Consider the following 25,957-nt stretch of genomic DNA (forward strand, 5'->3'; position numbering starts at 1 on the left):
AACTCTAATCTCTGTTGCCTCGGTGTCCATGCTTGAGTTGTGGACACCAGCCCAACTGTGACTGTTAGGCCAGACTGCCTACACCCTGGTCTTTTACACTAATGAGGGAATTAGGGAGGCCAGAGTGACCACCCTGAACTTGAAATGATAGATGAATTTGAGACACCAGAGGTCCAGAACGAGACACCAACCCCCTTTCTTCTTTGGAATGACAGAGCAGTGGAAATAACCCCATCCCCCAAACTGTAGGTGCATCTCCTGCACTGCTCCCATTTGTGGAAGAGAGTCCTTTTCTTGCTTGACCAGTATCTTGTGGAAAGGATCTCTGAAATGGGAGGGGGGAAGGAGGGTGTGGGGTACAAAGGGACTGAAATTGGGCAGGAGAACAGTCAGGAGACCCTCTTGTGCATGGTGATCTAAGTGCAGACTTTCCAAAAGTAAAAAGAGGTGGTTGCCAAAGTGGAGGAAAGAGTCCTTGAGAGATGCTGTGAGACTCTGAGGTCAACATCTGAGGCTGATAGTAGGACTAGCAGAGGAGTGCTGCCTGAAGGAGCTCTGGGGTCTTTCTTGCTTTCTCTTGTGGCTGGGATGTACAGACCCAGGGAATGCTGGGTAGCCCTGATGCTCTTTAATGAATTAAGGGCCTCATCATTCTTTGAATTACAAAGTTCATTGCTCTTGAAAGGTCCTTGATTGTGACTTGGATCCCCCGGGGAATCCCTGATACTTGGAGCAAGGAGACTCTCCTCATCACCACAGAATTGTACATGTTCTGTGTCACTGTATCCAGTGCACTGAGTGCTGCTTATAGGGAAGTACACACTATCAGCTGCTCCTCATCCCTTATAGATTTTAATTTTATGGTCAGGAGGAATTTTGCCCATAAATTCAGACAGCTTGTCCCAGCAGGATGGGAACCTGTGTAGAAGTGGGGGGCCCATTGGCCATGCCCCTTGCTCCTCCTCTTCCCCCCAGAGGCACCGCCCCCTGCTTCTCCCCTTCCCCTCAAAGCCTCACACTCTGGCCAGACCAGAAACCAGAGCTGGGCCGTGGTAAGAGTTGCCCACAACCTGGGCCACTGTAGGGAGTCCTGGAACCTCCACCTGTTCTGGGTGGGGGCCAGCGGGCCCAAAAGCAGCCGCTGTCCTGTGTCTCTGCTCCCCTGTATGAGCCATCCATGGCAGGTGGAGGGTCCAGGGCTCCCCACAGTGACCCAGGCTCCCTGGGCGGCTCTTACCATGGCCCAGCTCTGGCTTCTGGCCTGACCAGTGGGCGGGGCCTCGGGGGGAAGAGGAGGAGCAGAGGATGGAACCCCATAGTGGGGGGGGCCTAAGGCCCATCTCACCCCCCCACACTAGGAAGAGGTTGGCACCACTAGCAGGGGCTTATCACCTTATCAGCTCCCCAGCCACGAAGCACAGCCCCTGCCACTCCACACCTGCTTGAGGCTACTACACCCATGTTAAAAAGTGGGTGTGCACGGCCCTCTCACTTTTAATAGTGGGGGGAGGGGCATGGCCCCTTTGGCCCCCCTGATTCCAGCGCCCTTGTGTCCCAGTATAAATAACTATATTTTGTGAAACGTACTTGTTAATTAGTAAAGCTGACTGAATTTTAAAAGGGAACTTTTTTTCTTTCTGCAGGAGCATATTGATTTCAATGAAATTATATTTAGAAAAAAATCAACTCTGTGTTTCAATAACATTGAAGTGTTCCATTTTGGCATTTTTGGAATGAAATGTTTCAATTTTTTTTTCAGGACTTTGGCCTAACAGTCCAGACTCAAGATGTTTTCAAAAAAGGAAAAAATACTCCAAGAGAAGCTCTTTGCAGTGTTGTAGCCATGGTGGTCCAAGGATAGTAGAAAGACAAGGTGGGTGAGTGAATATATTTTATTGGACCAACTTCATTACAGATAATAAAAGATATCACCTCACCCACTTTGTCTCTCTGGTATCCTGGGACCAACCCATCTACAACAATACGGCAAACAACATTGAAAGGTATCCAATTTTGCTGTCTGAAATGGAAACTCCAGTACATGAAGAAAAAGGAAGCAAAACTTATCAGTGACAGCTACTTCCTGAGAAACTGAAAGAAACAAATCATCATCCCCAGAGGACTCACCATCTATAACCCTCTGACCACTGCTTACAACTCCAAATATGCTGATCAGCTCTGCAGAAGGACTTCAGAAAAAATGAAGAACCGTCTCCTGCACCACTCATACTCTGGAAGAAATCATCACATACACCAGAAGGACAAAAAAAATCAGGAATCCTACCTGGAGATCATGTGAGAAACCCAAAATGACTATCAAAGAAGTTGCCCCAATCAAAGATATTACCTCACCCATCTTGTCGCTCCCAGAGAAGCTGACATTTAAATTCTGAGGCCCACAATGGTTTGGACAGAAAGCCTATGGGGCATTTTAATGACATCTAACCTCACTCAACTAATTGGGCTGAGTTAGTGGGGACATTGACTACAAATGAATGTTATATCAAACGTATGCTTTAAAAAGGCTAATATTTGACTTACTAGTCTAAAACTTTGATGTATCCATGCCAGAAATAACAGATTTTTCAAATGACCATTTCTACTTCTGCACATGTACATGCACACACTGTATCAGGTGAGAATGTAGGTAACACTACACAGAAAGTATGAACACAAAAGTGGAAACCTCATTAAAAGTCAGTTTCTATGGATGCTGTCCCACAGCCACCCACCCACCCACACACCTCCTGGCAGTAACTTCTTAGAACTGTAAAGTGTTTAATAATTTCTTTGGGATATACACTAACACTGAATGACACTAAAACCCTAGAGATTAGTGAATAATAAATAAATCAGTCTTTTTTTCTCCCTTTGTCAGTGACTCATGTCCTAGTTTATTTATTCCTGTGATATGAAGCCAAGGAAAAATTGTGTTGGCCCTGTTGGTACAACAGAAATTGAACTAACCAATATATTTGTAGAGTCTACATTTGTTTTAATCCTCAGGTGCACAGAATTTACATTCAGCACAGCTAAGGGGGACAGTGGCTCTAAGCCAATTATCAGCTCCTTTGATCCTGGGCTGGCCAGGGATTGAAATGACTCTAGGAATAACTTGGAGCAGCCTATGGGCTGTCCGCAAGTGGGACTGCTGTGACAGGTGAGGATCAGGCGGATCACCATGCACTCTGCCCCTGTCCCAACATAGACCTGACACGCTCCTCCCTACATAGGGTATGTCCAAACTGCAGATAGGAGTGAGCCTTCCAGCCCAAGTAGATAGGCTCATGCTAGAGGGGCTCAAGCTAACCCACTATAGATAGCTGTGTGGATGTTGCAGTGATGGCTGAAGCTTAGCTGTCAACCATGCCCAATCACCTACACTTTAGAGCCCGAGCTCCAGCCCATGGCATATGGCTATTTTAGTGGCTATTTTTAGTGCTAGCTCAAGCCTATTTTAGAATTTTGCTGATGTCAGAAACCATAAGAATGGAGTCTACCAGTAGCCTTCAAATGGATAGTTTTAGTTCATTTCAGCTCAGGTAACATCTGAAAAAAACAAGACTTTTTAAAAAATAAATGAGTTTCTAAAAATATGTTTTCAAAATTTAATCTTGTAATTAAATAATCTTGTAATAGCACTTGGGATGCTGCACAACGTGTGTGTGTGTGTGTATATATATAGGATTGTGAGCCAAATTCTGTTCTCATGACTTTAATGTAAGTGATAGCAGGAATTTGCATACAGAGTTAATTTCTCTTCAGATTTTTCCCCTCCAAAAAGGAAGGAAAAAATATTCCTCAAAAGTAGTTTCCTTCAGTTTTTTCAGTAAATCATGCAAATAGGTATTTGTGAGGGGATTTTTATTGAATACTCTTGATCTGATAGGGGCAATGGTCCCTTCTGAATAATTGCCTTCCTAACAATATGTTTCTGAAGAAGAGAGAGCACATTCAGTTAAGCAATCACAACCAAACAAAAACCTCCACACAACTTAATCACTTTACAGTGCTGTAAAAATTGCAAATAAGAAAAACTGCTTTATTCTGTAATTCAATATTAGAAAATATTCAACATTTATTGGTGCCAACCAAACTGAAGCACATGGAAATATAAACTAAATATATATATTGTGCAGCATCCCAAGTGCTATAGATGTAACATGGCTCTGGGTGGTAAAGCCTATTTGTCCCAACAATATTTATCCTTGATTGTAATTTTTAATATTTGTTCAAGTGCCTGGGATTTAACCACCAAGGTGCTTTTTTATAAGTCACAATAAATAAATCAAAAAGCTGCAGCTTGACACAATCATTAAAAAATAAGCACTTTTTGCTTTATGAAAAATTAGTGAGTTAGTCCCGACAGCCATGAGACATTGATATGAAAAGGAGACATAGACAATGAATAGAAACCAAAGGCTGAGCACCGAACCATGGAAGCCAACCATAGGGAAAAAGAGTCCTGTGGCACCTTATAGACTAACAGACGTATTGGAGCATAAGCTTTCGTGGGTGAATATTATGCTCCAATACGTCTGTTAGTCTATAAGGTGCCACAGGACTCTTTGTCGCTTTTTACAGATCCAGACTAACACGGCTACCCCCTCTGATACTTGAAACCATAGGGAAGGACATCTTGAAGATGATGAAAAAAAGACCAAGTGTCAATGGGTTGGTCATGTTGCAAGAAGTGATGAAAAGCAAAGTTCTCTTTGGATGAAAAGGAGAGTCATCAACAACAGGCAGAAAGGGACACCAGAGCAAATCTTAGCAGAAGCTAGGACAAAATATTGTAATGATAGATGCAATTCAGTGTCAGACTGAAAGTAACCCAGATGCATTTCTCCTTTGATTGCCTTCATCAGCATCACATCTCATCCATTGTTCACACCGTTATTTCATTATGTATAAAGATTTCACTCATCTTTGAAAGATAAACAATTTCATTTTGTGTTCTCTAGAAGCAATTAGCTATATCCATCTTCTAAATTTTCAACACTGTTACTGTATTATTGCTATGTTTTAATTAATTCCCCAGATGTGATTGTCTGTTAACTATATTATTTACCATATCATTTTATTTCAGGTCCTGTTTGGTTATATTATTGCAAAGAAGGTCACAATAACCCAACAGTGCTTGTTCAGACACATGGAATTCAATGACACATAATACAGTACAGTAGATGCTTTGTAAATTCTCTCTGTGATCAACTAGTAGTTTCTATTAATACAGTATTGCAAAAAAAAATAGGACTTTTCTATTAACACTCTATGCATGAAAAAGTTGTAGATCTCAGAATAACCAGCTAATTCGGTGTTCGTAAAAAGGATCCTGCGTTTCTGCTTAGTTTAAGTCATGAGTGCTTTTTTCTGTCTTCTTCACAACTACCATCAGAAGAGTAAATTTAATTAATTTATTTCTTTTAGATGGCCCTGTCACAGGGCACACTCCATCATCCTGGATTTCCCTTTGCAAGCAGTCCTCACCCACTCTTACCTAGGTTCACCACAGTGTATTTTATTTACACTGTGTTTTGCAGTTTCATGTCCCAGCTCCATAAGGCTTTTCCAAAGCTTCATCTTGCAACTTAGACACAAGGGGAGGTGAGACGTCTCATCTCTCTGAGATCCTGAGCTTCTTTCGCCCGTCCTTCCAACCCACCTCCTTCTCTCTTTTGTTTTTTGTTTTTGTATTGTTTTGTTTTTTAGTGGTGAAGCAGATTTGAGTGAATAGTCTATAGCTGCCACCAACTATAACTCCTAAATACTTAACAGTTTATATTGTCTCACTCTGCCCTGTGTCTTTCATGTAATCGAACATTTCTAATAACACCTGATTTCCCTGATATTTTTACTAAGTAACAATGAAACTGTTGTTACCCTAAGACATTTGAATTCCTCAGAAAGCGTTTCCCTTTCTTTATCAAAGTCCTTACATACCAATAAAAGGTAATCAATTGTTTCTTACACTTTACAGAGTGCATAGTCCATCTTTGGGCTGGTCCACACTGGGGCGGGGGATCGATATAGGAAACGCAACTTCAGCTACGAGAATAGCGTAGCTGAAGTCGACGTTTCCTATATCGAAGTAAAAGTACTTACTTCGGGTCCACGCGGCGCAGGCAGGCTCCCCCGTCGACAGCGCTTCCTCCTCTCGGCGAGCAGGAGTTCCGCAGTCGACGGGGGAGCGCTTCTGGGATCGATCTATCGCGTCCAGATGAGACGCGATAAATCGATCCCAGAAGATCGATCTCTACCCGCCGAATTAGGCGGGTAGTGTGGACCAGCTCTTAGTGTCTATTTATTCTAAAAAGATTTTTGTTTAAGCCACAGTGGCCAGTTAGTACTCTAAACAAAATCATTTCATTTATTTCCTATTTAGGCCCTGAAGTATGTTGCTATCCCTCAACTCTAGGGCACAATTTAAAAAAAAATATTTTTATTCTTTTTTTCATTAATCCAGTTTTTGCCTTTCCTCTTTTAGCTTTCTGTACTAGGCTTTTAAATTCCTGTTTACTCAAGGGTGAATTTCTATGTCAATCCTTTCTTTTCTTACCTGCTTTGTTCACCATTTCATTCCATTATCCCAATATGCACTGAGATCCAAGCTAATGCTACATGTATCTCCACCTGTACTAATTATTAGAAATATAATTTCACTGATTAAATCACTTCCACATACTGAGATACCCTTTTACACTGCCATAAAAGGTGAGACTGAGTCCAAAAAAAAGAAAAAAAATGACCACTGCTGTTGGGCATACAACCGAGATCCCATTTAATACTAGCATTATGCTACTAGTTTGGCTGTCATGACAGCTACAAAATCACATTGTTAGATGTACTAATTCTAAGTTTTGGTATATAATATACTGCCACTGTTCTTCCTGATGGTTTTTTTTTTCACTCAACTGTATATATTTGTCAAAACTGTCTCCATTTTTCATCTATATACTGGTACGCTTCATTTTTCATACCTACTGTCTCTTTTTATGCTTCAGTTTATAAAATAAATCTAAATCCACAGTGGGACACTGCAAATTGGACAAATTGCAGCAAGGCTGTTTAGGTTGGAAATTAGGAAAACTTCCTAACCGTCAGAGTGGTTAAGCACTGTAATAAATTGCCTAGGGAGGTGGTGGAATCTCCATCATTGGGGATTTTTAAGAGGAGGTTAGACAAACACCTGTCAGGAATGGTCTAGAGATAACATTTAGTCCTGCCTTGAGTGCAGGGGAGTGGACTAGATGACCTCTCGAGGTCCCTTCCAGTTCTATCATTCTATGATTCTATGAGACTTTCCATCCATAACTAATTTTCCATATCAAAGTTTTGTCTTTGTTTAGCTCTTCCGAGTCTTTCAACTTCTGCATCCACACTTTAACTCAAATGGCATGTGGAGTGCTAACATCATGTGCTATATAGTTTGCTTATCAAATTCCCAAGAGTCCTCGTATATTTGTCTGGTACTTTCATCATTCCAATTCCCATTAACTTTGGCCTATAAAGTTAGGTCCAATAGTTTCATTCATAATGTAACTGGCATTTCACTAGACGTTATCTGTAGCGCATATAGGTGTTGTAATATATATATCACACGCACTTCATAGTGCCTGGGCTTGTATCTAATGTTTTATGTTCTGATTCTGATGCTGTCCCAAAAGCTTGCAGCCATAGTCAATAACTAATCTGATTAAGGTTTTATATACCATCAGCAATGCTTTCTTATCTTCCCCCACTCCCAGCAAGATTTTTGTGCAGGTTAATCCTTCCCGTACATTATCTTTGCCATAATCTATATGATATTTCCAAAGTAATTTAGCATCAAATATTTTATTCTGGTGGAAAACTGCACCTTGAGTTTCACCATAACTCATCAATCAGAAAGTTTCTGCTAAAACTTCTGTTCTGTCATTATCAGAATTTCTAACTATTTTGTCAGTCCCTATAAGACCTGGGATGTGATTACTCCTGGTCTGAATTCCAGTCATTCTTCTAATTTGCCTGTACAGTAACTCCTCGCTTAACGTTGCAGTTATGTTCCTGAAAAATGCAACTTTAAGTGAAACCATGTTAAGCGAATCCAATTTCCCCATAAGAATTAATGTAAATGGGGGGGGGGAGTTAGGGAAATTTTTTTCACCAAAGACTATATATAGTATATATGTATGTATATATATATACACACACACAGTATAAGTTTTAAACAAACAATTTAATACTGTACACAGCAGTGATGATTGTGAAGCTTGGTTGAGATGGTGAAGTCAGAGGGTGAAGTCAGAGGGTGGGATATTTCCCAGGGAATGCCTTACTGCTAAATGATGAACAAGCACTCGGCTGAGCCCTCAAGGGTTAACACGTTGTTAATGTAGCCTCACACTCTACAAGGCAGCACAAATGGAGGGAGGGGAGACAGCATGGCAGACGGAGACAGAGACACACACCATGTGTGAGAGAGAGAGAGATGTGCATTGCCCCTTTAAGTACGCTGACCGCACTCTAAATACATTGCCTTTTTAAGCAAGTTGAGACAGCAGCTGCTGCTAGCAAGTTCCCTCCATCCTGAGCCCTGTCGTGTCCCCCCGCTTCTCTATGGAGATGGGGTAAGTGGGTGGCAGGAGCAGGGGGGAAGAAGGAACCCTGATATTAGCCCCCCTCTCCTCCTCCACCCCCACCCTGCACAGCAAGCAGGAGGCTCCCGGGGGCAGCTCCAAGGCAGAGGGCAGGAGCAACACAACAGTGGGGGGAAGGACAGCTGAAGTGCCGGCAATTGATAGCCTGCTGGGCGGCTGCTTAAGGGAGCAGGGAGCTGATAGGGGGGTTGCCAGTCCACCCTGGTTCCAAGCCCCCACCAGCTAGCTGCAACGGGCTGCTCTTTCTGAAAACAGTGGACAAAGCTGGTGGCTGCCAAACATTATAAGGAAGCATTGCGCAACTTTAAATGAGCATGTTCTCTAATTGATCAGCAACGTAACAATGAAACAATGTTAACCGGGACGACTTTAAGTGAGGAGTTACTGTATATTTCAGATGTCTTGGTATGTTTGTTTATCCACCCACAGTTCTTCCTCCAACTCTTTCTTTGATTTTTTTTTAAATTCTTTGGGTTATTGCCTTATTTCTTTTGTACTTCATTAGATCTTCATTATTTATTGTATTTTTTGCTTTTGTATATACTTTGTTCCTTTCTTTAACTGCTATTTTGCACTCCTCATTCCACCACGAAAATGAGTTTTTAGTTTTGAGATACTTCAATAGCTTAGATCTGGCTATAGTGGCTGATGCAATTAATCCCTTTATTACATTGTCATTGGAATGATCTATGTCATCACTCACACAAGGATCATTCATAAATTCAGTACATTTATTTGTAGGAGTACATATCCCAGTTAGCTTTCTTAAAATTCCACGTGGGTAATTTTCATAAGAACGGCCATAGTTGGTCAGACTAAATGGACATCTAGCTCAGTATCCTGTCTTCTGATAGTGGCCAATGCCAGGTGCCCCAGAGGGAATGAACTGAAGAGGTAATCATGAATCATTTCAATCTTATTTTTCAGGGCAATGTAATAAGTATAGGGAAATGATCATTCCCCATTCCTTCTTTTTTATATATTTCCCATCTGTATCTACATACAATGTCTGCCATTATAATTCCCAGGACTACGCTAGAGAAACTACCATCTGCTGCATTAAATCTAGTTGGGATTCCATCATTTAAAACTACTAGATTTTTTTGAATGAACTTTTCTAAGCATGCACCGTTTTTATCGGTTGTCTTACTGCCCCACAATTTATTATGACTATTTAAGTCACCACATATAATATATGGTCTTTTACCATTCTTCATTATTTCTTGTAATTCTGAGTTTTTTAATTTCCCACACAGCTTATAGATATTATAAATCCTTCAAGGAATATTTCTCTTCTGCACTGGGATCTCAGAAGTGTTATACTCCTGACTTACTTCTTCATTCTCAACTGCTATGTAGTTTAATTTTTCCCTAATGAAAGTACAAATGCCTCCTCCTCTTGCTAGTTTTTGGACTTGCCTAGAGGCAGTATACCCTGGAATTTTAAAATCAAGCTTTTTAACCAACCATGTTTCCTGGATACATATGATATCTGGTTTAGTTTTCATTTCCAGGATACTTTTTTTTAGCTCTTGACTATCTGCTATTAAACTGTGCACATTCCAACAAAAGATTGTGATCCCCATACTAGTTATGTTTCACTGTTAGCCTCATTCAAAAATCACATGAATACAGTCCATTGACAGATTGATAACATGCAAGTATTTTTCTGCTGCCCTTGCTATAACTTTCATTTTTTCTGATTTTTCCCTGTTTGTTATCTGCAATTTATCACTTCTATCATAAATGCAATAAACCCTTCTTTCTTCACTACCAGTATATCATCATCTATTCAGTCTGTGGTGTTTATATCATATTCTTTACTGTGTTCTGCAGTCCCCCTTTTCCTGTGCTGATTTCAGCTGAGGAGCTGAATCTCTTGTTAACTGGTTTCAGAGTAGCAGCTGTGTTAGTCTGTATCCGCAAAAAGAACAGGAGTACTTGTGGCACCTTAGAGACTAACAAATTTATTAGAGCATAAGCTTTCGTGGGCTACAACCCACTTCTTCGGATGCATATAGAGTGAAACATATATTGAGGAGATATATATACACACACATACAGAGAGCATGAACAGGTGGGAGTTGTCTTACCAACTCTGAGAGGCCAATTAAGTAAGAGAAAAAAAACTTTTGAAGTGATAATCAAGATGGCTCAGTACAGACAGTTTGATAAGAAGCATTTCAATAATTTCCATCCCACCATCAACCTCAGCCTAGATCAATCCACACAAGCGGTCCATTTCCTGGACACTACTGTGCTAATAAGCGATGGTCATATAAATACCACCCTATACCGGAAACCTACTGACCGCTACACTTACCTACATGCCTCTAGCTTCCATCCAGGACACACCACACGATCCATTGTCTACAGCCAAGCTCTAAGATATAACCGCATTTGCTCCAATCCCTCAGATAGAGACAAGCACCTACAAGATCTCTATCAAGCATTCTTAAAACTACAATACCCACCTGCTGAAGTGAAAAAACAGATTGACAGAGCCAGACGAGTACCCAGAAGTCACCTCCTACAAGACAGGGCCAACAAAGAAAATAACAGAACACCACTAGCTGTCACCTTCAGCCCCCAACTAAAACCTCTCCAGCGCATCATCAGAGATCTACAACCTATCCTGAAAGATGATCCTTTACTCTCACAGATCTTGGGAGACAGACCTGTCCTCGCTTACAGACAACCCCCCAACCTAAAGCAAATACTCACCAGCAACCACACATCACTGAACAAAAACACTGACCCAGGAACCTATCCTTGTAACAAAGCCCGATGCCAACTCTGTCCACATATCTATTCAAGTGACATCATCATAGGGCCTAATCACATCAGCCATACCATCAGGGGCTCGTTCACCTGCACATCTACCAATGTGATATATGCCATCATGTGCCAGCAATGCCCCTCTGCCATGTACATTGGCCAAACCGGACAGTCTCTACGCAAAAGAATTAATGGACACAAATCTGACATCAGGAATCATAATACTCAAAAACCAGTGGGAGAACACTTTAACCTGTCTGGCCATTCTATGACAGACCTGCGGGTGGCTATCTTAAAACAGAAAAACTTCAAAAACAGACTCCAAGGAGAGACTGCTGAGCTGGAATTGATATGCAAACTAGACACAATCAACAAAGGATTAAATAAAGACTGGGAATGGCTGAGCCATTACAAACATTGAATCTATCTCCCCTTGTAAGTATTTTCACACTTGCTTCTTATCAAACTGTCTGTACTGAGCCATCTTGATTATCACTTCAAAAGTTTTTTTTCTCTTACTTAATTGGCCTCTCAGAGTTGGTAAGACAACTCCCACCTGTTCATGCTCTCTGTATGTGTGTGTATATATATCTCCTCAATATATGTTTCACTCTATATGCATCCGAAGAAGTGGGTTGTAGCCCACGAAAGCTTATGCTCTAATAAATTTGTTAGTCTCTAAGGTGCCACAAGTACTCCTGTTCTTCTTGTTAACTGGTTAATCACCCAGTCCTAATCAATTATCTCCCAATTTGGCCCATGCAGGGACACTTAAAAAGTACAAAGAGTGGTGAGCCAGCCCTAGGCTACTCCAACTCTGTCACAGGCCCACCTGAGGAAAATGACTAGAGAAATAAATACAATGAGAAATTCAGTCTCTTACTTCAAAGCCCAGTAAAGGTGGATAGGAGAAAGGGAACAGAGGGTAAAATTACAACTGTCCATTTCATTTAACACAAGAGATTCAATCACTTTCTTGAGCTATTAAAAAGAAATCCATTCAGGAACTTTTGGAGAGAGACAGTTATAAATGGTTAATCATTTAGACAACTACTTTCTGTGTTAAAAGAGATCTGTTCAGCTAGCATAAATAGTTAAATTAAAAGGAATGGTTCCCTGAGTGGAGCAACAATTTTTCAGTGAAAACATTTTGAAGACACAGCAGACTGTATGAAGCATGTTACTAAAATGACATAAAAATTTGTATCTTAAATTGAAGTTAGAAGAAAACAAGGCAGGATTATAAATGAGCCTTTTAGATGTGACTAATGGATGTAAACGGACATCATCGGGGTTTTGGCTAAGTTATTTATGTAGGAAGACTAAATGCAAGAGATCTTCTTATTAGAGGTTGAAAGTGATTTTTTTTTTTAATGTAAAGATAAGGAAAACATCTTGCTAATGGATAAGGAGATTGCATCAAGTAATCTCTTGATTTCCAATTCCAGCATGCAAATCAAAAAACAAATACTAATACCACACAAATGGGTATGCCAGGAAAAATGTTGAAGTGTTTGCTTTATAGCCAGCTCCACTGTCTGTTCTCCAGCAACTTTAACTTTTGACACAAAGCTTTATTGTCACGTTAATAATACATGAGGTTCCACTGTAAAGGTCAGTTGATCAACTCTCAATTGTATTTTCTAATTTATTGACCATCCCTTTATTATGATGATTTTTTCCTGTTCTTCATTTTAAATGAGCTCATAAAAATCTTGAAGATAGATACTCAGCATTTTTAAGTAGTTATCCTGTATCAGGCTTGTCCAACCAGTTTTTTGACAAAGTACAAGGAATACGATTTCTTTGGTAAAGAGGATAGAGCCAGTAACTGAAGTGTTTCCTTACAATTCATTTCCTGACCCTAACACATTTCCTTTATTTACCCATATAGTTCCACAAATACACCGTTCCCCCTTCCTCCCTCCCCACCCCCACTTCTCTGGCATTTCCATGCATGATCTCTGAAATCCCATGCACACATACAGCCCCTAGTGCCCAAGGACAGACAACTTCTGCTTCCATTCAGATTTAGCTACTACTCCTCTCCTCTGCAACTCGTTGTTCTCTTATGATTTTTCCAGCTCCTGGTTTTTGATTTATCTCTACTTATACTGAGTTCCAAGCTACCGGTACTCTGAAAGAAGAGAGGAATGAAAGATTGCAGGTTTGGAGCATGGGAGTTATGAAGAGGAGAAAGTTAACTTTATGGTACGATTCCCCTTCACCTCCATCATTTAGAAGGCCTCCATGAGTGGGAAAGAAGCAGGGGAAGACTATGGGTCTGAATCTCCCTCTCCACCAAAGAACAAGTTAATCTATGAAGTGTGCAGTAAATTACGTAGGATCCCCATAATACTGTGAAACTCTGTATCCTGCCATCTCCATGCTGTCAAGGGGCAATACAAAAGCCATATGGCAGGGTAGAGGTAAGTGGGAACCAGCATGGATAGCCTTTGAGTCCAGAAGATGCCTCAAGACCAGCATGGAAGAAGAATGATCCACAGATTTTGGGGCCTGAACACTCAGGCTCTTCCGACAGCAGAATGAGGCCCAATATCTATTTTGTAAGTCCTGCATACATTTTACCCATACAAGTAGCTTATAGTCAATGGGACTACTCACACCAGCAAAGCCACTCATGTTCGTAAGTTTCTACAAGATAATATCTACCTATAGGGAGCCCTAAGATAAACATCACAGTTATATTATTTATGTACTGTATATTTGTGGGGTATAAAGGAATATATATGTGGCTTTCTAGAGAATGGTGAATCCATTGCACAATGGTAGCCTAAAAAATAAATAAGACTCCTCAGCTAAGAGTTACTACATTGCTGTGGAGGAGGTGGGGGAGAGAAAAACAGGAGAGTTGAAAGTGCACGCCCAATTCCCATGCAACATAACTCCCTAGCCTGAGTCTAATTTTCTACTCTCATTCAGGCCTTTCCCAGGGTTCCTACAATTTCAGGGCTGAAGTATCTCCCTTGTACAAAATAACGTGAATTATTAGGAACTTCTAATCTACACTTGGAGAGATGGTGGTGGGAGTTGGATGGGACTTTTGCTTCCCAAAGTGCATCTACAATGGTCATCCAGCACTTTCCCCACTGTTGTTCTGAACAGGACTAGACAACACAGTGGTAAAAATCTCCTGTGCCTGACCCACAAGAGTGTTTCCACTACTGGAGCTTCACTGGTGCTAGAGGAACAATAGACAAAATGCTAGAATTGCAAAGGCCAGAAGTGAACCCGAGCTAGCTATAGCCCAAATGTGTTACATGTAACTTGTTTAAATTCATAATGATATATGCAAAAAGTCCCATATTCTAAGCCTTATGTTCTTTTGCATCTTTAATTTATTTTCTTACAATGTAAATGAATTAAGTGATAATGCAATAAAGAAGACAATTTAGTACTCCACTAAAGACTTTGCACATATACTAATGAAAATTCAACATTCAGATGAATATAAAGAAAAAAAGTCATTAACTGCTAAGGAACTGCCAATTACCCAGCATAAATGCAGAGCCCCCAGCACAGCTGTTTCAGATTCCTTCTCCCCTTCACACAATAATAAATTTGTATTGCAGGTTACATTAACAAAGCAACCTGCAACTGGTTCCTAACTGCTGAGAGAACAAATTACTTTGCTAAAATTATTGGTTCAATCACATTTATAATAATGAGTTATACATGCTTACACTTACATAGATTGCAGGGGGAAAAAAGTAAGTATACAGAAGTGTGAAATTCAATTACAAATATTAAATGAACTCTCCTTTTGAACTGATTCCTCTACTAGCTATATACTTTTTTTTTTTGGACCAGCTGTCATATTTGTATAAAAAGAAGGTTTGTTCTGGATACACTAAAACCACCTTCTGTTTACCAGATATTACTAAATCCTTCTTCCCCCCCCCCCCCCACACAAACACCCTTCTATTATACTAATATAAACACTAAGGGATTACATGTGACACAGCTGAAATTTAATTTCTTTAGATAATCAAATCCTGATTAAAAATAAAATTTGTTGGGAAAAGGAGTATTCTTACTAACTGATCCCATCCTTTGGTGCTACTATTTTCCAGAATTCCTTGGACTCAACTGTGCTATTCTTCTCAAACTACTGAGTACTTTTATAACTAGACACATTTACTTCACTGGAACTACTTATTCGAATAAGTTCTCACCATCATGAGTAAGGATCTACATACTACAAATATCACTCATTCCTGGATATCCCTACTCCTATCATCTAAGGATTAGGAAAAACTGCAAGATGTAAAGAGTTTGCAACTCTTTACGAATCTTCACCATTTATAGCATTTTACAGACAATTTAACTATCAGAGTGCTAGCATTTTCAAAGATTGTCAGCTGAAGGAGAGAGAAGTTTAGGGTCCAGCGCTCAGAAGTACTGTCTTCCCATATTCTAAGGGGCCAAAGTCCAATACCCACTGAAGACAATGCAGTGACTCCCATTGACTTCAATGGGAGCTGAATCATCAGATCTTAGGAATGTTTCTGAACATAACTGGGCTCACACTGGCAATACTTAGTTACACACATAGTTCCACTGAAATCAATCAGACTATTCCTGTGAGTTTTGAACAATATGAGCAAGGGTTCCATAACTGGGTCCTTACTGTTCAGATAATTGACATAATAATGGAAAACTATATTTTAACTCCTTTTGTCCTTATAGCTGCAACATACATACTTTTCAGTTACCACTTGCCTGATAGCAATGGCTCTGAGTCTACCTTTGAAAAGTCATAGCCAAATCACTTGAAAACATAAGCAGGAATACAGCCAGTCCACATGAGAAATATGGACAGAATTCTACAATCACTGCTAGGCAGCATAATATTTTTGTTGCTTAATCTACTAACCTTTTAAATTAGTGAGAAAGTTGTGAATTCCAATCATGTAGATTTTCTCTCTAGCTAAAAGACCTTTATTTATTTTTATATTAAATAATATTTATCCAATTGTATCATTTACTCCAGCCAACCCAATTTTTTCAACTGAATCTTATTACAAGATACACATTAAGCTAGTAATAATTTAATGGCTGATATAAATTTTAAATTGTAAAGAAAGATAATATTTACCAGGGATCTGCTTATTATGACACATAGCATGAGGAAATTATAGTAGTTCATTTAAAAAACATTGTTTATTCACCACCCCCTAATGCAATGTGGACAATACTTCTCCTTAGAAAATAATAAAGTTAGATGACCTTACAATAGCAACTAACTGTAGTTTGTCAGGAGAATTTAAAACTGCTATGAAAGTCAGTAGGAATCCAGTGAAGTCTGTTTGCTGACTTGCAGTTTTACAATTGAACAAATATAAAAATAATTATTACAGCATTAACATAGAAGAGATTGCATCCTTTTTGGAAACAACAAAGTTTTATGGTCTGACTTTATGTAAGACTAATTTCATGAGTACAGTAGTCTCATAAGCAGCAAAATGACTGTATAGCTAACTATGCCTATTGAGTTATGTTGATTTTGGTTTAATTTTATTGAACTGAGAGCTTGTAAATAGTATCAGATCAACAGCCGGGAAGACTGAAGTCTTCTATATACATTCACAGGAAGGATGTAGTATAGGCAGCACTAGTGCAAGGTTCCTTACACGACATCACACCATCACCACAAGCTTACCCTACAAACACTATCTTAAAGGGAAAAGGTTAGTTCATCTAATTCTTAGCATTTCAGCTAAGACTGACAACCTGACTCCAAACTGTGATGGTGGTTTGGTTATGTGGTTCCCTATTTATTAAGAACAAGACAGTGATTAGAAATTTATCTCACACAATTCAAGAGCCATCAGATGGCAACAACTTTCATTCACCCCAGCTGGTTATAACATAACCTATTCCCTGAGCCACATCTTAAAATTATACTAAAGTGAAAGTGCACTGTCTTAATCCTTCAAATATTTTGTCTTTTTAAATTGTGATTTGCTAATAAAAAAAATTGGGAAAGAGTGTATTCAATATGTTAAAAATAAATAGGGTGAATATTTGTGTGCTTGAAAATTATATATCTGGATCTAAGTTATTTTATTCAGAGGCCAACACAGTGCAAGAATCATGATACGGTGGGGGCGAAAGACCTCTCTGGCTTCAAGATTAGGCTAGATAAGTTTATGGAGGGAATGGTTTGATGGGATAACGTGATTTTAATCAATTAGGCAATAACGTTCCATCGCTGGTAAAATGAGGGTCTGGCTAGAGAATCTTGCCTGTATGCTCGGGGTTCTGCTGATCGCCATATTTGGGGTCGGGAAGGAATTTTCCTCCAGGGTAGATTGGCAGTAGCCCTGGAGGTTTTTCGCCTTCCTCCGCAGCATAGGGCAGGGGTCGCAAGCTGGAAGATTCTCTGCAACTTGAAGTCTTTAGATCACGATCTGGAGACTTCAACAGCAGAGTTAAGGGAAAGTGGGGGGGTCAGCATTTGTGGCCTGCATCATGCGGGAGGTCAGACTAGATGACCATATTGGTCCCTTCTGACCTTAAAGTCTATGAGTCTATGAGTCTATATAAGGTTTCACAGGTTGTTGATACTGTCAAGCCAGGATGGAGTCTAGCACTCTGATAAAAAATGTAAGAGTTGGTTAATTTTCTGTGCTAGCCACACCCAAGCAAAAAAAAAAATCACACATATGGCAAAAAATGTACAGAGTCCAGGATGCAGCAAAGCAAAATAGTGTAAAAAGAGAGATAAAAAGCTAAGCTATTCAAATCAGAGGAAAAATATCTTTAAATCTTCTGTTCCTAAAAGGGAGACGAGACGTCTATGTATTATCTCCAATACTGTTGGACAAAGTTTCAGTGGGCAGAGGCTCACAGGTGCACTTTTACCCATTTTTATTTGAACGTGTATTTCAGGGATCGGCAACCTTTGGCACGCGGCTCGCCAGGGTAAGCAGCCTGGCGGGACGGGCCGATTTGTTTACCTGTCGCATCCGCAGGTTCGGCCGATCGTGGCTCCCACTGGCCGCGGTTCACCGTTCCAGGCCAATGGGTGCTGCGGGAAGCGGCGCGGGCCGAGGAATGTGTGGCCGCCGCTTCCCGCAGCCCCCCATTGGCTTGGGACGGCGAACCGCTGCCACTGCACATAGTTATAGAAAAGCATGCACAAATGCAGGTGGGCACAGACAAGAAAATATTAATCGAGTTCTGCACAGATTGTGAGCCTTCTTTGAAAATCTTGCCTCATCTATGCAGATTAATTGCACAAATTGCAGTTACTGTACCTTAGCCACATTTAGCTTGAACTGACAGCTGATGTCAGAAAGACTGGCTGAGATTTTAGTATGGAAGAAGGAGACAGGTCTGGAGTACCAAGGTAGAACTGTGAGGCATCAGCATAGAGATGGTAATTGAATTTGGGTTTGCAATGACATTCCCCAGAGATAAGGTGTAGCAGAAAAGGGTCAAGGACAAAGCCCTGTTGATCCCCCCCACAAAGTTGGAGAGGGATGAGGACGATCCTCCAAAGCAGTGATTCTCAACCTGTGGTCTGTGGACCCCTGGGAGGTCACAGACTATGTCTAAGGGGTCTGCAAAATACTTAGACTGAAAACTGACTGAACTATATATACAGACAATAGATTTCCAATAGATTTCCATCATTATAAATGGAGTCTCCATTTGAAATTTCCAAAGGGGTCAGCACCTACATTTTAAATTTTTTAGGAATTAAAAATGAAAGAAGGTTGAGAACAGCTGCTCCAAAGGACACGCTGAAGGAGCAAATAAAGAATTCAGAAGAGAATCAGGAGACAGAGTCATGGAAGCCAAGGGAAGACAATATTTTAAGAAGAAAAGCATGGTTAACTGTGTAAAAGGTAGCTGACAGTCAAGGAGGTTAGGATGCAGTTCTCAGAGATTTGGTAAGGAAGGGGTCACTGGAAACTTTGGTTAGAGCAGTTTCATAGGAGTGCAAGGGAAAGAATCCAGGTGAAGAGCATTTAGAATTGGAGGAGAGGAACTCCAGACAATGATTGCAAACAGCACTTTCAATGAGTTTAGAGATGAAAGAAAAATGGGGTGGTAGTTTGAGAGGCAAGTGGGATCAAGAGTGAATTTTTTCAAGATTGGAAGGACTAAAGTATGTTTATATTGGGTGGAATCAGAAGAGAGTTGAGAGGTTAAGGAGAAGAGTAAGGTAGGAGATAAGAGTGGGTGCAAGTGAGATCAGGTGATGGGATAAGGTCACTGGGACAAGTGGAAGGTTTAAAGGAGGAGAGCAGGAAAAAAAGTCTGTGTCTGAAATGAGGGGAAGGAGGAAAGAGTTGTAGATGGGGGAAAGGGAAGGCAAACCCAGGGCAGGGGGGAAGGTCACGTCATATTTTATCAATTTTCTCATGAAAGAAATTGGCAAGATCCTGCACAGAGAAAGAAGTGGGCGCAGGAGGAAGGGAGGGTTTGAAGAGTGAGTCAAAGGTGAGAAAATGTGGCTAGGATTGCAGGCATGAGATTTGATTAAGATAGAGAAGTCCAGCTGATTAGCTAGGAAGATGGCAGAACTGAAAAAGGATAGAACGGATTTATAATGACAGAAGTTCAGCCTGATCATGGGACTTTTGCCAGAGACACTCCACAACAGGAGAGCAGGAATGTAGGAGGTGGATATTGGGGTAAGCCAGGGCTTGGGACTGGCAGAGCAGACCTTGCAATGAGAGGGGGTGGGGGGCAGAAAAGTCAAGGGTGAAGGAGAGTGAGGACTGGAGTGAATCAACAACCATATCAATGGAAGAAAGGTAAGAGGGCAGGGAGGAGAGGGCTGGGAGCAGACAAGAAGTCATTGACACTTATGGCCTGGAAATCATAAAAAGGACAAGTGACAGGGGTAAGAGAAGGGGCTGATGAGCAATGTTGAAGGAGACTAGGTGATGGTCAGAGGGGGAACTTAGCAACAGAGTGATCAGAGACCAATTCAAGTGAAAGACCTTTTGGTGAGTGGGAGAATTAAAGTAGGGCTCCAGGTCACATGAAGAGGTGAGGATGGGGAAACGTGCAGCTAAGGGGTCTGATGTATCATCTACATGGAAGCTGAAGTCACAGAGGATGAGTTTGGGAGACTGTGAGGAGAGAAAGAAGAAAGAGCCATAAGTCAAAATCAGAGAGGAAGGCTGATAGGGAGGACTTGAGTGGATGGTAGAAATCTGCTATATGGAGGGGGAGAGGAGAGAAGAGTCAGATGCAGAGCTGTTCAAAAGATCAGAAAGAGTGGGAAGGGGAAGGAGGGAGGGTTTGGAAGTGGCCAGAATGGGAGAGGAGAAGCCCAACACCCCCACCTGGTCTGAACCAGGGTGGAAGGTGTGTCAGATGGACCAGCTTCGGGAAGAGAGAGAATAGCTGCAGAGGCAGTATCAGACAAAGAGATCCAGGTCTCTGTGAGAGCCAGGAGCTGGAGGGAATGAGATAAGAGGAGACCTTCTTAGATGAAATAGGTGTTCCAGACACAGCAAGAGAAGGGGATGAGGGGTGGATCGGGATAGATAGATTACAAATGGTGACATCAGAGGGGCAGAGGTGGTGGTAAGGATGGGGGTGCAAAGGCAGGGAGTGGAAGGAGACCAGGAATAAGGCAAATCTCACATTAAGAGAGAATTAAATATAAACTGCTGTTTATTTAAAGCTTTCTTCAGGAAAATGTTTTGGTCCTATGCAAGCCTAAAGTCATTTTAAATGTCCCCCCACACACACACACACACATCTGTCTTTGAATATCAGCATCAAAAACAGGGTCAATGTTTACCTTTTTCCATTAGTTAAGGAAAATGCAGACCTATTTTCAATAGTTCCATAAGTAGCTATAGCTTAAAGGTCAGATCATGCCAACCTTATTCATGATTAATGTCGCCATGCTCTTCAAATATTCCCATCAGTTTCAACTTCTTATTCCACTAGTAGTACCATAAAATTCAGTCTCCTGCAGAGAGCACTTATCTTCAGTTCAGGAAGAAGAGACAGAAATAATGAGGGCCCAATGCCATTTCCCTCCATTTTCCATGTTAAAAAACCAGGCAGTTAAGTCATGTAGGACTAAAGGATTTTTTAAGAGTTGTCAGCAGAATTGCCCTTGAAAGAAGTTCCAAACACCAATATGTTACAAAGTTAATTAAAACTTAGTATTTGTAATTTACAGTAACTAAAGATTTATATGGGATGATTTTTATGTTGGAATCTGCAGTTTGCTAAAGATTCGGGAAAGAATACAATACAAACTATCATTTTAGTTTCAAAGAGTTCCCATTATATCACTGAAAGCCCCATTACGTGTTGCCTACAAGGCAGTATAATAATATCAGTGTAGTAATTTTTTATTTATATGCAAAGAAAATCAAAGAATTTTAATCCTCTCGTTATTTTATCTTTAATGTACAGATGAATTTTAACAGGCTAACTATATAAAAGGTGATAGCAAAAGTTTAAATTAAAGAAATTCATGTCAATGTTATCACATTTTATAAAAAGTAATGCCTGCAAGATTTTTTTAATAGTTAATGAGGTTAAAGGTTAAAACTAGTAGTAGCTGTCTGGAATTAAATGAAACAGTATTTGTCAAAGATTAAAATTTGATAGCCAGCAGGAAGGTTCAAGATATTGGCTCAGTTCTTCAAACAAAATGTGTTTTATATTTTTGCAAATTACTATCTCAAAAATTATAATTTAGTGAGCAAAAGAACCTCTCTTTTCTGTCTCTACCCTCTCAATATAGGTCTAGGGGTTTATTCCAAACAAGTCCAGAGTCACCTGAAACAGGTAGAGAAAAAATACCTACCTCCACTGTTTGAACCTAGCTGTAAATGAAGACTCTGGTTGTCTTTTTTCCCTCAAAAATTCAAGTTGCAATAAATTATCCACCAATCAGATCTAGAAGGGTTTTCTGCCCATTTTTTTCAAAAAGAACTAAATACTGTGCTTGTAGCAAAGTATTATTTTCAGCAGTTCCCTTTAGAATCACTATGTATTGCTGTTATGAGAATCTTAGCCTGTTAGTATTTTCTTATGAAGTTCTGAATAAATAACACCTGTTAACCAGGGATGAGTATCGAATAAGTGCTAGGTTGGAGCTTTGCCACATGCCCTATAAACAAAACAGTGAAGAAATCAATTCTTTACCTGTTTCCTCTGACTTCTGGAGACTAGGGGAGAGTGGGTAGTAACTTGCTGACCAGCAGATAATTACAATATCATCCCAGCTCACCTGTGCAGGCTAGTGTGTCAGAAGGGTTGAGCACTCCCACCATCAATGACCTGTCTTGAGGATTAAGGGTAGAAGTAGTTAGCTGTACCTCAACCCAAGGTCTGATTAGCCTGTGCAGTGGCATAAGGTGAGGGTGGTTGGTTATTATTGTCCCTTACAACTCTGTGCAGGTGGGTAGGCGAAGTCGGAATTTAGCATCAGGAGTCTTTCATGCCTAAAGAAATACACGTTATGTTCTCTATCTCTCTGTGATACTTATATCTTATGTATCATTTTGCATATACAAAATGCTGTACTAATATTAATTTAATCCATAATGCAGAGTTTCCAAATCATGGAGTGCAACCAACAGACTAGCTAGAGGGGTGCAGACAGATCTCTCAATTATTCTCACAAGATTCATCTTCCATATTATTAAAAAAAAAACAAGCTGTTCTTGTTGTGGAGAAAACCTTGGAAATATGGCATGTAACTGATGCAGAGCCATCTACCAGAGTTTGTAGAAAGCCTGAAATAACAGCTCTGAGGTATGAACTGCCCCACTCATCTCAATGGGTGCAAACTCAGATGCCAATTACACTTTAAATGTGAACATTATTAACTATAACACTGTTCATGTAAGAAGCATGAAAGAAAGGAGAGGAACTATACTAAGAAGATCCACACTGGCATTTCTCAAAGTGCAAGGGGATAGGGAGAGGCACAAAGGACTACCCATGAAGGTGTGAAAAATGTATAAATCAAGATGCGTAAACCTTTAACAACACCTGGTTGGGTTTCAGAGGGTGATTGATTGATTTCAGTTTCCTGAAAGGGGGAAGGGAAAGAGGTTCAGCTTTCAAAAGTTTGGAAAACCAAAAATGCCAAAATTATAATGAAAAGACCTGTGAAATCGGTTAATATTGCTATCCTGATTTTGTAGATGGGAGAAACTGAGATATCGGGAGGATGATCGACTTGCTCAAGACTGTACGGTAAGTATCAGATTTGGAATTAGGACTCAAAGATTCCTGTCCTCTAGTCCCATGATCAGTCCACTAGACCACGCTGCTTCTTTAAAGGAGCTATGAAATACTTTGCACATTCTTTTGCTTTAATGAATCAGATATACCCCCCCCCCTGCAAAAAAATAGTTTGAGTGGCTGAAATATAGTACTTATAGTATAGTGCTGTTTTAGATATTTAAGAATAACTTATGTCCTGGCACATTTTAGTTCCTCATTCACCAAGCACAGAGTTGATTCTTCTAGAAAGAACAGAAATTGGGGAGAATGTCTGAAAGTTTCCCCCCCCAAAAAAGAAAACTCTAAAATGTGAGTACTCATTACTTTCTCTAATCCTTGTTTACCACCTGAGATCTGGTTAAAGAATATTATTTTTTCTCCTGTTCAACAAAACAAAATGTTTTAAAAGGTAAAGCATATAAAAAATTCTCCATTATTTCTTCCAACTGAAAAATAATTTTTGTGTATTACATGATCAACTGTTCCTTTGATTTCTCTATTTTTTACTACTTTTTTTGGCTGAATGTCAGATGGATTGCTCCTGAATTGCAACTGAGCAACCTAAACCTGTGTGTTTAATAATGACAGAGAACATTTTTATAAGGGAAAAGGTTAATTTTATGTTAACTAGTAAAATTAGTATTGGTATTTAACATTTATGAGACAAATTTAAATTTAAATAATGTTTTGTATCTTCCAAATGCTTTGGATATATGTTGTCATTTCATTTGAAATATTTTAAAAGTTACCCTTTGATAAATGTAGCATTTTTGGCATATAATCAAAATATTTCAACACTATCTTTACTATAGCTAGAGTTGATAACCCTGATAAAAATGGCTTTTACATTTATATTTTCATCTGCAATTCAGTGTCTAATCTGCATTTTCCTTTGCTTCCTGCAGCCTCTAAAGCTTTCACATTAAGTAAACAAATTAAAATCAAATGCATCTTTTAAAGCAAGAGACTGACTTAGGCCCCATTAACAAAAAAGTTTATCATGATATTAACAGACAGATTTAAATGAAATTACAGGAAGTAAAATGCAGTCGGTTGACCAGCTATGGACTGACATTTTCAGCAAACAAATGCTATTTTTGTTCCATACTGTTTTCAGTCCATCTGAGCAATTCAGTAAACATTCTGCAGTAGTGACAGTCAACCCGAGATGTATACGTACCATTTATAGCACAGTCAGCAACAGAAGAGTTTGGGGAACAGAGGGCCATTTACAGCACCTAGGACAGCTCCTTAGCATGGCGCTGTATTCATTCCAAGGCGGTTCAGTACGCAGCTGTACCCGCTACCACGAACCAAAACCAACCCCTCATATCAGAGAATGAATTGCCCTTTGGCACATTTGAGGCATTATAGACTGTGCTGGCCAACGTCTTATAGCTTCCCAAATCAACAAGAAGCACGTTCCAGCAGCAAAGATAACGATCTCCAGGGACACCAAGTTTCCAGCTCGATCCTGCTGTACCTAACGTTCACCTGTAACATATTCCCGCCTACAAAAATGCCCCCAGCAGCATCCAGCTCTTAAATGAGTCCTAGAAGCGCTGGCAAACGCTTCCGCCAGGCTGACTGATTTCAGGACAGCTTCTGGTTACAAGTGCTCAGCTATTCATTCAGCCATAGTCCACTGGACTGGTCCCTCCCAACAGCCAGAGCTAGGAGCTCCTATCACAACACCAACTAACACACTTCAGTCCCTTGTCTTTGGGGACCAACCACACCCCAAGCAGCTGCAAAACCAGGAGAAACAAACACAACAACACAACCACCAGCACCAAGCTATTTGCATACAGAAGACACCAGCTGGGGACTTACCATGTTGACTTCAGAAACCATGTCGATACTGGCAATGTCTATGTTCATCCCCACGCACACCGGAGGTCCTGGGGAGGAGGAGGAGAAGCGATCAGCCCCTACCCATCACTTCTTACCCACAGAGTTGTTGGCAACACGTTTTCCCTTAACAGGAAACACTTTCCAGTCCACACAGAGACTAGCTGAACACAGACACACACACAGACACAGGAACAAGCCAGACACCGCAGCTCCGTCTGAACAGGGCAACTCACCTCCAAAATCCGGCCGGAGGCGAATGTCGTAGCCTTTCAACAATTTATCCACAGTTTCTTTCACGAAGGACATGTTCCCCGGATCGTTCACGCTGTGGGATAGATGGAAAGTGGGGTCGGGAGGCGAACGATGGGGATAAAGAAGAGAAAAAGAAGGGGGATAGGATAGGGGAAGAGTGGGAGATAGGAGAGGGGAGATGGGGA

General features: G+C 40.4%; 1 protein-coding gene across 1 annotated transcript in view; it reads right to left on the reverse strand.

The window, feature by feature from the left end:
• LOC113406130 (gamma-aminobutyric acid receptor subunit beta-3) overlaps positions 1-25,957 on the reverse strand; it is a 152,630-nt gene that overhangs the window by 126,429 nt on the left and 244 nt on the right. Inside the window, exons 2-3 of the mRNA XM_026648984.1 lie at positions 25,754-25,845; positions 25,500-25,567 (exon numbers count right to left, since the gene is read on the reverse strand). Of these exons, the coding sequence (XP_026504769.1) occupies positions 25,500-25,567; positions 25,754-25,845 (160 nt within the window). The remainder of the gene's footprint in view (positions 1-25,499; positions 25,568-25,753; positions 25,846-25,957) is intronic.

Source organism: Terrapene carolina, unplaced genomic scaffold (assembly GCF_002925995.2).
Source record: "Terrapene carolina triunguis isolate 2854851 unplaced genomic scaffold, T_m_triunguis-2.0 Scaffold23, whole genome shotgun sequence".
NCBI lineage: Eukaryota > Metazoa > Chordata > Testudines > Emydidae > Terrapene > Terrapene triunguis.